Below are 16,054 nucleotides of genomic sequence, written 5' to 3' on the forward strand. Positions count from 1 at the left end.
GATCTAATGATTTAATGCTCCTGGAAAGAAGTTTATGGTAATGGTAACATTCTGACAACTTTGATATTCTGACTCTTTCACAGAAGAAACTCCATTCCCAGATACGAAGTATGTTTTATGAGCAGCAATAAGAATAGCAATACCGTTCAATAGTATTCCGTCTAAAAGAGGAGTTAGGAAGGTTTGTTGTTTTTTTTTTTTTTCAAATTTTAGTGGAAAACATTTTTTTCATTAAAGGCATTTATACCTAAAATAATTCTGAATAGAAACTAGTGATGTTCACAGTGTGGATTAACTGACGTTTCATGGAAATCTGTATAGCTTTGCTGTTGATGGAATGAATGAGAGTTTAAGAATACTGAGAATTTCAGCAATTCCTCCAAAAAAAGAGATATACATTTAGCAAAAGACTACCTGAGTCAAAGCATGGAAAGCTAATGAAAGTGGAATATCTCTGGCAGAATATTTTCAGAATCACATAGATAATTGAAAACAATTGTTTCTACTTTAAAACATTTTAAAAACGTGATTGCTGCAAGAAAGAGTACAGACAAGGGTTCTCCCAGTTTAATAGTAGAGGAATTCTATTTGGGTCATACTGAGTTCAATTATGTAATTTTTCTATTAGCGTCCTAAGATGATATCTGGTTAAATAGCTAATATAGATGTTGTAAAAATGGATATGAGACAAGAAGATAAAAATTATTTTGTTTCCTATGTGACGGATGTAAGAATACTAATTGGTTTGTGTATATTCTGTTTATCACACAGGTCATGTTTTTAAAAAAAAAGCAGATCCTTAAAAGCAATTCAAGACATATCTATTGGATGAAATGTAAATTTATTCAGCATAGAAAGTTCTGAAATTGCAATTGGTAAAATCATCCAAGAAAATTGTATTTACACAACAATAAGCATGTATTTATACATATTTCAAAGAATAACTCATAAACCTATACCAAAAACACATGTAGTTAGTATTTTCTCAACTGAATTATGAAGCATTATAAATCTCAGAAGTAAATTTGTAAGTGTTTTTCCTTTAACTTTGAAAATAATGTTACACACAGTTTTGGAGCTGTTTTCATTTTTAGGATGAAATGTGGGAGTATTTTTTTATCTAGGCCATTTGTGATTAGTGTTAATGCATTTTTCAAAATGTTTCACTTTAGTGGATAGCATAATTGTTTTAAATAATTATGGTAAGTGTAAATGCTATCCTTTGGTTGTAATCACATTTCCATTAACCCATGAAGTTGATGTTCCAATATAATAGTTTTATAGTCTTCTTAAGCAAAAACCAAACACCTATAAATCCTCTCCATTTTTTGTTGAAGCAGCAACATATTTTATCTTTTGTAACATCTTGACTTCCTAACATGACACCATAAAATTTGTTGGCTTGTACACTCAGTTGTATCAACAAATACAGCCTTGTAGCTTTATTACTTGTTATTGCTCTCATCTCTTTAGCCACTGACAAATCATTCTGCAACAAGAAACCTAACCTTTGAATTTTGACTTATTCACACAGATTTATTACTGTAATAATTATCACCTCAAATACTTGATAATCCTCTTACCCTTCAATTTAAGAACAGTTGATATTGCCAGTTGATACCTGTTATAAATACATCTTTTGTCCCATAAGTTAGTATTCTCCCTTCCTCTGACCCTCTCTCAACAATCCCACTTTTGCCTGCTCTTTGGGATAGTCTGCTACTTCTAAGCCATCTGGCTCTCATTAGCACAAGGGGTTTACTTCTAGCCACTTCCTTGCTGTGCAGATGTCACTCTTGAATTACTGGGAACTCACTGCTTCTTGAGGTAGCCCACTCTATCTTTACATAGGTCAGTTGAGCAGACTTTTATTTTTCTTATATAAATAATAGAAATCAACAAAGTGATTTTTACACTTGTCCTCACATGTATGAGAGTAGTTTAAAAAGTTTGTGAAGAATAGAATTCGCTTATTTTAGTGCAAATAAACTCTTGACATCCATTCATACAAACAGTCTTCAAAAAGTTAATGGAATTAAATTTTCTGAAAAAAATGCGGATTCCTAAAATTTTATTTTATTCTATTTTCTATGAACTTTTGATGTTCCTTTATATGTCAAACTGTGGAGGTCTTTTTTCTCCCTGGCTTTGAATATGTGTTCCAGATCTACAGTTCTGCAGAAGGAAGGATTTTTTTTTTTTTTTACCTCTAGAGCTTTCACATTTTTTTGCCATGACCTACCCTCCTTCCACCTTAGAATTACAATAGTGTGTGATCCTGCTTTGGGCATAGCACATGTGTAATACACGTTTAATGGCTAAGCTGCCTTCTAAGTATTAGATATATAAGTGTTAACTAAATTATCAAAACAAGATAATGTTTCTAAGAAATGATCCTATAGATTTTAATTAAGGAGATCGAATGCAACACTAATAATGTGCATACTCATTCATATATAGTCCAAAATGCCTAAATACTACTAATTGTTTCAGAAAATATTACATTGTTATATGGTTACCTACAAGTGATTAATGGAGAGAATGTTACATAATGTCTATCTGCCCAGCCTTCATTCTGTGCATGTATAACACTATTATTTTCAGATATTGGAATTACTAGCTTTATTTCTACACATACAAGTTCATGAAATGCAAGAAAATACTGAGTTTATGATGTGATTATGAGAAAGTACCTTAGCACGGCTAATCCAAAAATACAATTGTCATTTTCAAATAGTCTTTGTAGTCTAAATGCCCTTGTCTTTTAAATTATTTGCAAAATTATATCTCTAACATTTATGAATAGATCTCCCATGGCACTTTTAGTCATTGCAATCAGCCAGAGCCTACAGCAGTTAGATTTTAATCAGAACCTTCAATTCTTTGCAGTAACCTGAAAGTAGACAATTATAAATACATGATTTAGATTTCTTCTTCTGCTCTTCACCCAAGAGGCACAAATACCAAATGTGATAAGGCCCATGAAGAGAACTGTTTGCCTTTCATTTGTCCGAAATAAAGTGGAAATATTCTCCAGGGTCAGCTAGATGGGACTATCATCAATTGGTGTCTGATATAAAGACAAATATATGGTGTTAGCCTTTTCACTAAGGCTGTTATTTATTTTATGAAAAATAAACATTGACTCATTTGTACAATGTCTTCCCAAGGTGAAGAGTTTAGTTGATACCACTGACTTAGACTGAAGGTCTGGGGCATGATTGGCTTGGGTTATGATGTTGGGCACAGGTATGGAGGAACAGGGAACAGGGATTGTCTGTTGCCCACTGGAATCTATTGCTCTGCCTTACTGTCCAGAATTTTCACTTATTCAGTTTTTATGAGTGGTATACCTCTTTAAAGTCCACTTTTATGTCCATTACTCATTTATACAATTTTAGAAGGCAGAATGCATGAAACTTGGAGCTAATTATGCATTCTATTATGCTTTTGGAAATCTGGATGAAAGTCATGTTCCAACACTCAATTTCCTACCCTAAATCTCATTTCCAACGTGATGATTTAATGATCTATTTACTTAAAAGTTTCGCCTTTAGGCGCAATGATTATCCTGGTTAGCTCCACTTGAAAGAACAGACTTTTACTTCACAGACTCTGTAAGCCTTTAGAAAAATCATTGTGGGTTTTTAAAACATATTTCATAAGGAATTTGTTAAAAATGATGCTTTGCCTGTCCCTGGGTAAAAATGATTCCATAATGTCTTAGGCAGAGTTTAAGAGTTATAGCATCTGCAGCTTTCAAATTTCATTGATTGAACATGGGAGCAAACCAGCTGTGGAAGTAAGCAATATGTGTGAGGACAAATTGAAGCTTCATTTACCAATTCTAAAGTCAGTATGTGTGCACAATAAAATAATGACTAAAAATGACACAATTCTTAACTGTGATGATTGTATGTCAATTTTCCTGATCAATTTTATTGTGCTACCATTCATTGTCAATCTGTCACATTCCATGTAACTCCCTAGCTGTGAATGCAAATATTAGTTTAACATACACCCTTCAAATTTTGCTCTTTTACTATTCCTACAGTTTTGGAAAACACTCTTCTTTAGTGGTAACATTTCAGGTTTTAGGAGCAGGTTATATCACTTTCTTATGACATGTTATTTTCCTACGTTTCTAACAGCAGAGTGCAGTATGTTGCAAGCAGAGATGCTTTTGTGATTTGATATTTTGTGATTTTGATATTTGGGTTTTTTGTTTTGTTTTGTATCCTTATTATATATTCTTTAATCTGAATATGTGCAAGAACTCTTCTGATATGAACCCCACATTAGTATTTTCTAAAACATAAGTCAACAACACTACTTCGACTGTGTTCTTGATTTAGTGAGAACAATGCGAAGTGGATTTCAGGTAGAGAGGGGCTGTTTCCTTCTAGATGTCAGTCTCTACCCCAGAGCCACATTTGCGACAGAAGATTTCCATGTTCTGGGTTAGGAAGCCTTCACCCACCAACGAAGTGGAACACTTTCCACAGTTGAAGCACTCACTGTGCCACTGGCGATCTTGAAAGCAGATAAACTTGGCACCTCTGAGACCTGTGAGATGGAGCAATAGCAGGGAGTAAATACCATAGAATGCTACTCTCATGGCCTTTTATCCAGCTTTTAGAGTTAGTCATAAGAAAGCTCCTCCTACATGACCAGATTAGATACTCAACCTAGCGTCATGATCTACAGAAATTAAATATAATCTAGATATAAAAACCACATATATTTTGAAAATAATGAGGGACATCTAAGAGAAAGAAATGCAATGTAGTGCAGGTGTATGTGGTTTTTGAAGTCAGAGCTATCTAAGAAGGAATATCATTCCCTATTCTTTATGTGACCCAAATTTTCTCATCTGAAAAAATGAAGTTATAAAGAAAAAAAAGTACGTTTTTAGCCTAGTATTTGGTGCTCCAATGACTTTTAGGTTTATTCTTTCTCCTCGTTTTTCCATGCTTTGTTTTATTTGGAGTAAATCATATGGTCAAATTGTGATTTGGACACAAGAGACAACTTGAGTTTATAGTTGCAACAAAGATCTATGAAGTTGGTCACTGCCCACTGAGATCTTGTTATCCAATGGCTAGTTTCTAAGCATCGCCTCATCAGTCTTCTACTTTGATTTGGGCCTCACTTAAGCCATAATAATTTGAGAAAGAAAAACAGAATTTGTTGATTCAGTGAAAGAGGCTTCTCTCTTTCCCGAATTGTGGTATGCAGTTCTAGAAAAATAATTTAGAGGATTTCTGGTTCTGGAAAAGGTCTGTCTTTGAGACTTCCCTCCCCCCCCCCCCCAGTGACCAACATGCTAGGATCTCCTGTGATTGTGTGTATCATCCATGGCATGTGGCTAAAGTAGTACACATGCTGAATTATATGTGATTTTTCAAACACTCAACTTAGATCGGTGAACACAAAGGTTTAACAAACATTGTACTTCAGATAAACTCTCCATGAAGATGATAATGAACATTCGTTTCAATCCTAAAATCATTTGATGGTTTTAGATATGATTTAGTATTTCATATGGAAATGTGCATCACATTCCTACTTTTATTGATTAAATTTGTAGCTTGATTATATATGATGCCACCAACATCACTTTCTAATAAGAGTAAATCAATAGTGTACCAATTAATTTTCTTAATGCTATTCAAAACATTAGTAAGCTGCTTGCAAGAGTGATGTCCTATATATATACATATATTACATGTCTAGCATTTTGATGTTCATGCCTTTTTAAAAAAATTTTATCAGCAGGCTTTGGACAAATGAAATCAATAAAAGTAATCTAAATTTTTAGCAAGAAAAAAGTAGAAGCATCTGACAGAACTTTAAGAAAGACTTAATCCGATACATGAAATACTTGTAAATCTTTACAGATTTTGATTTTGTTCTACCATGAGCTCTGAGAGTCATTTGTAATGAGAATTCATCAAGTAAAAAGGGGTTGTCACCTGTTATTTTTCAAGAGTCAGCAGGACTAAGAACTAGCATTTGCTGATAACCTGAATATGTGCCAATCAATATCCAAAGCTCTTTATATGTACTACCTCATGTAATACTCACCTTGATTTCACTGGGTAGACATTTGCATCATTGTACATTTGCTAATAAAAACTGACCCCAAAAACATTCAACCATTGCCCAAAGTCACCCAGTTGGTCATCCAGTTGGTACATGGCAGATTGAAGATAGCTCCAAGCTATCTTGCTTCAAAGTACATGTTCTGGGACTCACTAAATGAAATCTGATTTCAACATCTATAAAGAACATTGCTAGGGACCTTAGCATCTCTCCTTGTAGAAACTTTAATGCTTGAATGACCTTTTCCCCAAAATAAAGGAATATGAAAGAAAGCTACAGTGTGATCCTGCTCAACTCTTCATTTTGCAACAAACAGACAAACAAAAAACAGCAAAGAAGGGCATCCAAAGTTAAACTATCTGTCTGTCTGTCTTGGGTCATACAGGAGTCAAAGGCAGAAACAAAACCAATGTTTTTCAACAAAGTTCAGAGCAATTTCCATTACGCTAAACAGCTTCCTTTATCCCAGATACGCTGTGATGTTAATTCCATTCTAAAGGAGGAGGGGAATATTATAGTTACTCATGGAGTTTGTTCAAATTAAGTAAGTTCATTACGACAGGGTTAAAAACTATGCTTAACTGCTTGTAAGTGGATTTGGTTCATTCTGAAAATGTCTTAGCATTTAACTTCTTTTTAAAATTAATTCTTAGCACACACAATTGCTGGTTTCTGGTGTACAACATGTTGTTTTGATGCATTTATACGTTATGGCATGGCTATATTAAGCTATTATCAGTATCACCTGATTTATCATTTTTGTCATGAGAATATTTATGTCAGATATTTTCAAGTATTCTAGATTAATACATTGTTTTTTTAACTATGATCAGCATGTTTTACAATGGATTTTCTGGATTCATTCCTCCTAACTGAAATTTTGTATCTTTTGAGTGTAACAAATTGCTTTTTAAGGTGACATAATGTTTTCATGAACGCCCAAATGTTTGAAGATAAATACATAACAGTATCAGATTTTTCCATGGCACATTAATTCAAACAGCCCATTTTTCAAGACAGCACTACTGCATAGCTTATACATGTAACGGTCACAAAAAAAATATTAAAATGAGCTAAAAGCTTCTGCAGGTATTTCAGTCGTAGGCGTCACAATTACAGAATCAAAGGAAGATTGAGACAATTATTACAAGTTTCCCTTTGCCTAACTATTCTGACTTAAATATGTAATATTGCACTTGTACTACTTTTGAGTAAATGTTTTGTTCTTTTTTTCTAGATGTTTTATTCTTTATGATTTGTATGTTTGGGAGCAGAACTATGTTTTTCTGTCTGAACATTAAAAAAGCCATCTCACTGATTGACATGATCTCAGGAAAATCGCTTAGACATATAAATGTGTGATAGATCAGAAACACATCAAAATCGGGGGTTATGTAAGTAATTAAAATCAGCATTAGCCAATAGGGACCCCAGTGAACTTTGAAGCCCATCTGGAGTTGTTAAATTTTTCCATCTCCTCAGTGAAGCAATCTTGCTCCTTTTTTGTGACCTAGTTTTATAACAGTGAAAATAGATTGGCTGTAATTACAGATTTCAATTAACGACAATTTGGCTCCCAAGTAATCGTACATCTGAAGGTCTTATATTCTAACTGAAATCAGTGGAAAGAGTAGCCTGTTGTGATGGCTATAGAAGGTCTCATGGGTACAGACAATCCAAAGGCAGGCGAGCAGAGTTCTTAAGGGACTCAGGCTCTGGAGTCTAAGGATCTGAGAGTGCTAGTGCAGCTGCAGGAGTGACACAGCTGAGTGCCAGAGTGTGAAGAGAAGAGTTCCTGCCCCACCCAACAGGAAAGCTTCTGAATTCTATGTAATGGTTTCTCTTCTGGAGGGACATGAAAGCAACCTGTTCACCCATGAAAAACTCCTCAATTGCTTTTTACTTCAAAGGTTGGTTTTAACGTTAGTTTAAATATGTGTGAGCCAGGACTCGGCGAGGTTAGCTAGCTGTTAAAGTTCTCACTTTGAATGTGCCAGGATCCCATATAGGCGCCGGTTCTAATCCTGGCCACTCCGCTTCCCATCCAGCTCCCTGTTTGTGGCCTGGGATCCTGCACCCATGTGGGAGACCAATAGGAGGTTCTTGACTCCTGGCTTCAGATCAGCTCAATGCCAGCCATTGCGGTCACTTGGGGAGTAAATCATCAGATGGAAGATATTTCTCTCTGTTTCTCCTCCTCTCTGTATATCTGATTTTCCAATAAAAATAAGCAAATCTTTAAAAACCAATGTGTGAGCCAAACATAGCCTGTCAGCTGGCCATATGTAGCCTTGTGGGCAAGTACAGTATTCTGAAAAACATGGTGCTCTTCTACTACAAACAAGGACTTTGTGTGTAATTGTGTGCAGGGGTGACGTCCTCCCTTCTTCTCTTACCAAAGTCAGTGAAAGTCTGCCTAACTGGGACTTCTCTTTCATTGAAAGATGTGAGAAGCTTCAACTTTGTTATTTGGAGATGAAGGAGGAGAACAGAGATTAAATGATATTTAGTTCTGTGCTTCATAAGCTAACTTTTTAAAAAGTGCGATGTGAACTAAGGATACTAGGAATACATAGAGAAACACAATTCTGTCACATTATTCAGTGGTTCCAAATTGCCTGCAAGTATAGGTGCTATTTCTCAGATGCCATGCTGGCTTCCATATCTACTATTGGATTAATGGTTTAGAGATTCTCTGAGGGAAATATAGTGCAGTATTTTATAACTGGAAAATCTCTCTGTTTCTTTTAAAGTATTACTTAGTTTTATTTGAAATGCAGGTTTTACACAGAGAAGAGAGATAGAGATCACACCCCGAATGGAAGGAGTTGCCAGAGCTGAGTTGATCTGAAACCAGGAGCAGGAACCAGGAGCTTCATCTGGGTCTCTCACATGGGTACAGGGTTCCAATGCCTTACGCCATATCCTCCACTGCTTTCCAAAGACATTAGCAGAGAGCTAGATCATAAGTGGAGCAGCTGGGACTTAAACTGGTACCATATGGGCAAGTTCACCAGGGAGAGAATTATCCAGCCACTGGAACATCTCTTTACCAAGGACCAATTCACCATTTATGTCATTTTCAAATCATGCCCTGAGTTTTTTGTTTTGTCAGATAGAATGTTATCTTGTTTTCTTTCATCCATTTATAATCAGAATTTATTACAATAGAAAAAATCTTTAAATGAAGTCTAATTAGTTCTTGACCTATGCTACTCTAATTATTACACCTTCCAGTATTTTATAGAACATTTGCACTTAATTATAATTCTTTATATTTTCTGTCAATTTAGCCCTTGTTTAGAATTAAGCAGAAATGTGATGTTTCAGCATCCCTTTCATGTCCTCAAAGCTCTTTAAAATTTTAATTGAATTGTCCCATTTAGTGGCACATCAGACTAATCTGCTGTCTGTTGCATTGGCATCCCAAATGGGTGCTGATTCCAGTCCTGGCTGCTCTCCTTCCTATCCAGCTTCCTGCTAATGGCCTGGGAAAGCAGCAGAAGACAGTCCAAGGCCTAGGGCCCCTGTTTTCATGAGAGAGATGCAGAAGAATTCTTTTGACTCCCAGCTCCAGACAAGCCCAGCTCTGGACATTGCAGCCATTTAAGGAATGAACCAGTGATGAAACATTCTCTTCCTCACTCTTCTTCTCTTTCCCTCTCTTATTTGAGGAGTGAACCAGTGATGGAAAATTCTCTCAATCTCACTGTTTTTCTCCTCTTCAACTCTCTTTCAAATAAAAATGAACAAATTTTTAAAAACTAAATTTATCAAAAGTTTTAATTGAAAGGTGCAGAAACAAAGACAGGAGAAGTTCTCCTATATATTGTGTTCCACTTCCCCAAGTGCCCATAATATCTCGGATTAGCTAGACTGAAGTCAGGAGATGGGAATTTAGACCAGCTGTCCTCTGTAGATGGCAGGGAACGAAGGACCTGAGCCATCACTTGCTGCCTCCCAGAGCATGCATTAGCAGGAAGCCAGATCAGAACTGAAGCAGGCACTGAAACCCAGACACTCCAGTTTGAGTGGTAAGTATCCCAAGTAGCTTGCTCCCACTGAAAGTTTTAAATGAAGCTAGATCTTTTTGTTAAGATCTTTTCTGGCTTTTTAGTTCATTTTTCTCCTTTCTTGAACTACCACCTTATAGATTCTTTACCATTTGGATTAATATTTAGTAATTCTTCAAAGAAATAGCTATGCTTTCCCCGAGAAGTACCCATTTATGTTCTTAGAAAGGTAGACACTAATATTTAGGAAGTGAAATGTAAACCAAGGATTTCCCTTTTTTCCCTTGGATTACTGAGCTAAGTAGATAGCATCTTACAAAGTCACATTTGTCTCATGTTGAAGCCATACGGGACTGAAGAACTTACCTGTAATGGGTTTGGTACAGGCTGCACACTTTTTGGCATAAAGATGAATGTAGCAGTCCGTGCAGAATGGATAATCATCTTTGGACATGAACTCTTCTTCACAGAGCTCTTTCCTGCAGCCACTACACAGAAAACACTCTCTGTGCCAGAGTTGATCACGAAAAGTTATCCCATCTGATTTTATCACCTGCAAAGAATCATATAATAGGTGAGATCATGAGAGCCAATACAATTCAAATCATATCATGAATCTCTTCTTTGTTCAAAACTGATGCTTGGGGGTTAACCTATAACCTTGTGTTATGGTGCATATTTTTTAAAGAATTCTGTGATTTTTATAAATTATATTTTTAATCAACACAAGAAGCCAAGGACCACATGGATTATATTAGAACTGTCATGATTTGAGTGCTTCTAACAAAACGCATGTTGGAATTTAATTCCTGCTGTGAGGTGTTAAGAGATGGGACTAGGTGAAACCTTCAACTAATTAGGTGATGAGCATTCTTTGCCCTCATGAACGAATTATCTCCTTCATAGATTAGTGTAATAATTTGTAATAATAACTAATGAATTATCAAAGGAATGGCTCCTCTGGTGTGCTTACTCTGTCCTACTATGTGATGTCCCCACTGTGTTTCATGTTTTAAAAATGAATTATCCCATGTGTGATAATGTATAGCAACATAGAATGGATTATGACAACTGCCAAAAGAGGAAAAATCTAGATAAATTCCCTCAGTGGAACAAAAAAGAGGCAGGACCACTTAGGACTCAGGAAGATGTTAAAATTAAAAAAAAAAAAAAAGAACAGAACAACACACACACACACAAAAAGGTCCTTGTTAACGTTTCATCATTCTCTAACTTTTGTTATTTGATCAATGTAGTTCAGCCATTAGAACTGAAACATTTTCTGTAATATGTTTCTATATTCACATCTAATTTTCAAATGTACTGAAAAGGAATCATTTTATAGCAAGTTCCAGCACATTCAGAAGAGCTGCTAACATTGACCAACACTTTGTGTTTTTCAGTTCTCATGCACTATGCTAAGGGACAACCTCCCCTGAATATTGCCAGTACCTCCATTTCGTAGAAACTGTTTTCTTTCCCCACCTGCCTTCAGAGATGAACCACTACTTAAGGTTCAAGTCATTAAGTTACTTTTTGTAGCCTCAGAGTTCCAGCACTCAAACTTGCACAATCTAAGCCATGGCCTATTTAATACAATACTGGTGTCAAGGTAATTTGACATGAATAATCAATTGAGGAGTCCTTATTGAATGGAGGAAAAAAAATCTTTGGCACACAGTTCCAACTATCTACACAAAAGAAATACTGTGAGAAGCTGTAATGTTACTGACTTCAGAACTCAATATAGTGAACATGGTTGTTCTTGGGCTTTAAGGTGGACAGAATGGAATTTTGTTACATTTGGTTTATCAGCATTCCACAAAATATGCATCTTTTCCAAAACAGTTTAATCCACATATTAAATGTGTTGAAAAGGCTAAGAAATTTTATTTAGAGTCAGATGGGTAAATATGAGCCAATTCTTCAGTTGTAGCTATTGTTTAACTTGTATCATTTTTCAAATCCGTGGCAATTGAGCTTTTGAAGTTGCTGTGGAACCTGTAACATGCTGAAATAAATGTCTTACAATGTGCGGAAAAACATGATCCTGTGTTGGTTCCAATAATCTTTTTATTTAAATTAGCTAGATACAGAAAATGTAGAGAACACTTTAAAGTCAATTTATTATTGACAAGGTAAAATATGTTAGTCTGATAGAATCTAATAAAATTATTCTGAAGATAGTTTAACCTTAGAAGTTAAAGATGTTTAATTTAAAAGTTATTTTTTCCAGAGGAAAAGTAATATACTCCTTGGGTAACTAAATGAAAAGCATAATGGGGTGTGTGTGTGTGTATGTGTGTGAAGTAAAGCAATTTAAAATACCCCCTACTAACTTCAAATGACTTGGGGCAGGCACAGTGAAATTCATGATTCCTTTGATTTGCTCGGTCAAATGATTAGCAGGCAATGTTTAAAAAGATCTTCAAAGCTTGGAATATGTATTCATAGCAAAATCAAATTTAGTATACATGCCAAAGGCTACTTAATGAGGAAGAATCAACTCGGGAATATTAGAAATAGTTTACTTGTGACTGTAGTCCTTCTAAAGAAGTAGAAGGCTAAGATTAAACCTAATGTCTAAGCTTGTTGTTGTTTTTTTTTTTTTTTTTTTTGCCACTGATTGATTCCAGGATTTAGAGCAAGTATCTTTTCCTGCAAAGTGGAGGCAATAATGATTTTGTGCTCAGTTGATGACAAACCAAGTGTCAAAGAACACATTTAACTCTAATTGAACCCTGGGGAGTCTGAGTTCAAAACACTTACAGCTTAAGGTCACTTGCTTTTTAGTAGGAAGTAAATTTTAGGATAGCAAAATACAATCTATGGAAAAATGTTGTGAGGTCCTGCTAGCAAATAGTTTTTACTTGTCTTTTTCTGTTAATATTTGATCTTTGCCTTGGATTGAAAAAAAAATTGTCATAGAAAATTTTGATCTACAACATTTATATCTAGCTTTCCTTAAAGAACCTGTGCTTTCAAACATTAAATAAAAAATAATATAACATATAATTATCTATGTACCAAAAATGCACACACACACACAATTCACAAATATCTAATGATTGCAAATCATTTCTTAAATATAATTAAAAGTATCTATAACCTGGAAAACATCAACTCTTTGTTCCTGATTGTATACATACTGATGAACTACAAAAATCCTATTGAATCCTCAACTCATTGAAACTTCACATCGTGTCCAAGTAAATGATTTTAAGATAATTCCCACAAGTTTCCTCCATATTTTAGCCTAAGTCTTTAAGAAATGATGCCTCCAGATAGTAAACTTACTTAGCTATCCAATCACTGAGATAAATGTCTCAATTTATTTCAAGCATCTGTTTTAAATGTTTGTCATTGACTCTGATGTTTTAATGGTATCTCATTAATTACAGGACCACAAAGCTCGAATACCATTTTTCTTCCATGTTTTCTGTGTCAGTACTTCTGGCAGAGCAATCATGTTCTTAGAGTGTGTAAGATGATTTCGTGGTATGTTACTACCAATTAGAATTACCAGCCACCATCCTGGTACCTTAATAACTACAATTTGAGAAATTGTCTTGGTATCCCTTTAAAAGTAGTACTGGTATTGCTCATACATGCAAACAGTTATTATACACATCATGTATATGCATGTACAGTTAATGAGATTTCTATCTGTCCAGATGCAAATTGATAAGATACCTGGCAAAGTATAGCTAGACCAAAAATATTTTAAAAACACTGTACTTTAAATGTGTTTTCATGATTCACTTTTATTATCACAATTTATGGTGCTGCTTTAAACTTATTCACCTCACAGGTCACGGGTTTCTTCAAGAATACCAATAGATGTGTTATGAAGCACAGACCAGATTTCATCACGATGATAGACATGAGCTGCTGTTTTACATAAAAATTTAGTGAATAAGAGAGTTAGACTAAGTTTACCTCCAAAGAATATTTTTCCCCAGTTGGAAAATATGACTTGAACGGAAAACCAAATCAGAAGACCTTGCATGATACTCTGGAGTTGGACGTGTAGCAACTTGGTGTCTTTGGTTCTCTTTCTTTGTGTCCATTGAACTTCCCTGGTAACATTTTTAATCTTTTGAGTTCACAGGTCTACTCTTTGCAAATACAGAAGCTTCAAACCAAGGCGACATTTGTTTAACTGGACCATAATGAGAAGAGTTAACCATCCTATTTAAATTGGTTTCCTTTGTCATTCTAAGAAGCAAGTTCACATTTCCCTGAAATGATTAGCAGCTAATGGATTAAAATGTTGTTTTCCAAGAGATATTCTGCATTCAAATGGAAATGTGTGCCTAGAGCATATGAAATCTTGTATATAAAAAGCAGCAAATGGAATTTAAAAAATTTTTGAGCTGTTTGGAGTACAAAGTCATATTTTTAGTGAAATATTTTGGCTAGTAAAAATAGATGTGATAGATAGTAGCTTTGGACATACTAGAATTTAAAACTGTCACAAATGTGTAAAGGCAGAACTGATATCATTGATCGATTTCAAGTATATAGTGTAGCTAAAAAAACAAAGCAATGATCTTGAAGATTCCACAAGTCGCATGAGCTTTAGATAATTACCTTCTTACAAAAGTTGCAGTAGTGAGCAAACTCCTTCTCAAAACAGGGTACACAATAATTGCCACTCTCTTTGGAGATCAAAGGCTTAGTCCCAATTGGTTGTCGGCAATGCTCACATACAAAGCAGGTTTCATGCCAGTGATTTCCCTTAAATTCCATTTTGCGAGAACCTGTACTCCAAAAGTTAAGGATCTATTAGTGTAACTCAAATATAATTTAGTTTTCTTTAAGAAACCTAGATTGAATTGCTTGAAATGTGTATTTATGGGAATTAGCTGTCCTTTTTGAAATATAGTATTTTGTCAGTTTCATAAGCTTGCATTTGGGGAAACTCAGCAATGATTATGTTGGTGAATCCCATAACTAAAAACTGTTCCAAGTCCCACTTAAGTTGTGGTCTAGAGTTGTGAAAAGATTTCAAGCAGAATGCTGAATGGCTGCTAGAGGCATAGAAAACTCAAAGCATAATTATTGTTCCAGGGATAACAGGAATGCCCAAAGCACAACTGCTAACATTTGTGCTGTGACGTTATGACCTCTGATAAGTCAAAATAAAAAACATATCAACAAGTCTAAACACAAGAAGGGTCATGGATCTTGCTCTTTTCATGTTCTTATGCTAATCTTCATAAGATTGAAAAGAGGATCAAACTACAAATAATTACGGTTTGTGCATTGATTTACATCTATCTCTTTTCTTCTCTGACGGGAGCAATGCAAGCCTCTCAAATCGTTTTGTGTAAAGTTGCAAAATGATGGTTGATACAATCTTTCTCATTCTCCCTTCCCTTCCCTTCCCTTCCCTTCCCTTCCCTTCCCTTCCCTTCCCTTCCCTCCCTCCTTCCTTTCTTTCCTTTTCCTTTTCCTTTTCCTCTCCTTTCCTTTCCTCTCCTTTTTTCAAGATTTATTTTCATTGGAAAGTCAGATATACAGAGAGAAGGAGAGACACAGAGGAAGATCTTCCATCTGATGATTCAGTCCCCAAGTGACTGTAATGGGCGGATGTGCACTGATCCGAAGCCAGGAACCAGGAGATTCTTCCAGGTCTCCCACATGGGTGCAGGGTCCCAAAGCTTTGGGCTGTCCTCAACTGCTTTCCCAGGCAACAAGCAGGGAGCTGAATGGGAAGAAGGGCTGAAGGGATTAGAATCAGTGCCCATAGGTGATCTCAGCATGTGCAAGGTGAGGACTTCAGCAGCCAGGCTACCATGCTGGGCTCTCCTCTTTTCTTCTCTTTTCTTTTCTTTTCCTTTCTTTTCTTTTCTCTTCTCTTCTCTCCTCTCCTCTCCTTTCCTTTCTTCCTCCCTCCCTTCCTTCCTTTCTCTTTCTCTTCTTTTTTCTTT

The 16,054-nt window shown here is 35.5% G+C and overlaps 1 protein-coding gene across 3 annotated transcripts in view; it reads right to left on the minus strand.

The window, feature by feature from the left end:
• Positions 1-4,337: 4,337 nt before the first annotated feature.
• Positions 4,338-16,054, minus strand: part of FHL5 (four and a half LIM domains 5) — a 42,351-nt gene continuing 30,634 nt past the window's right edge. For all 3 annotated transcript variants that reach the window (XM_058671526.1, XM_058671520.1, XM_012925598.2), the window contains 3 exons: positions 14,712-14,881; positions 10,485-10,671; positions 4,338-4,566 (listed from right to left, as the gene is read on the minus strand). In XM_058671526.1, the coding sequence (XP_058527509.1) occupies positions 4,403-4,566; positions 10,485-10,671; positions 14,712-14,881 (521 nt within the window). In that variant the 3' untranslated portion in view covers positions 4,338-4,402. The remainder of the gene's footprint in view (positions 4,567-10,484; positions 10,672-14,711; positions 14,882-16,054) is intronic.

Source organism: Ochotona princeps, chromosome 1 (assembly GCF_030435755.1).
Source record: "Ochotona princeps isolate mOchPri1 chromosome 1, mOchPri1.hap1, whole genome shotgun sequence".
Lineage (NCBI taxonomy): Eukaryota > Metazoa > Chordata > Mammalia > Lagomorpha > Ochotonidae > Ochotona > Ochotona princeps.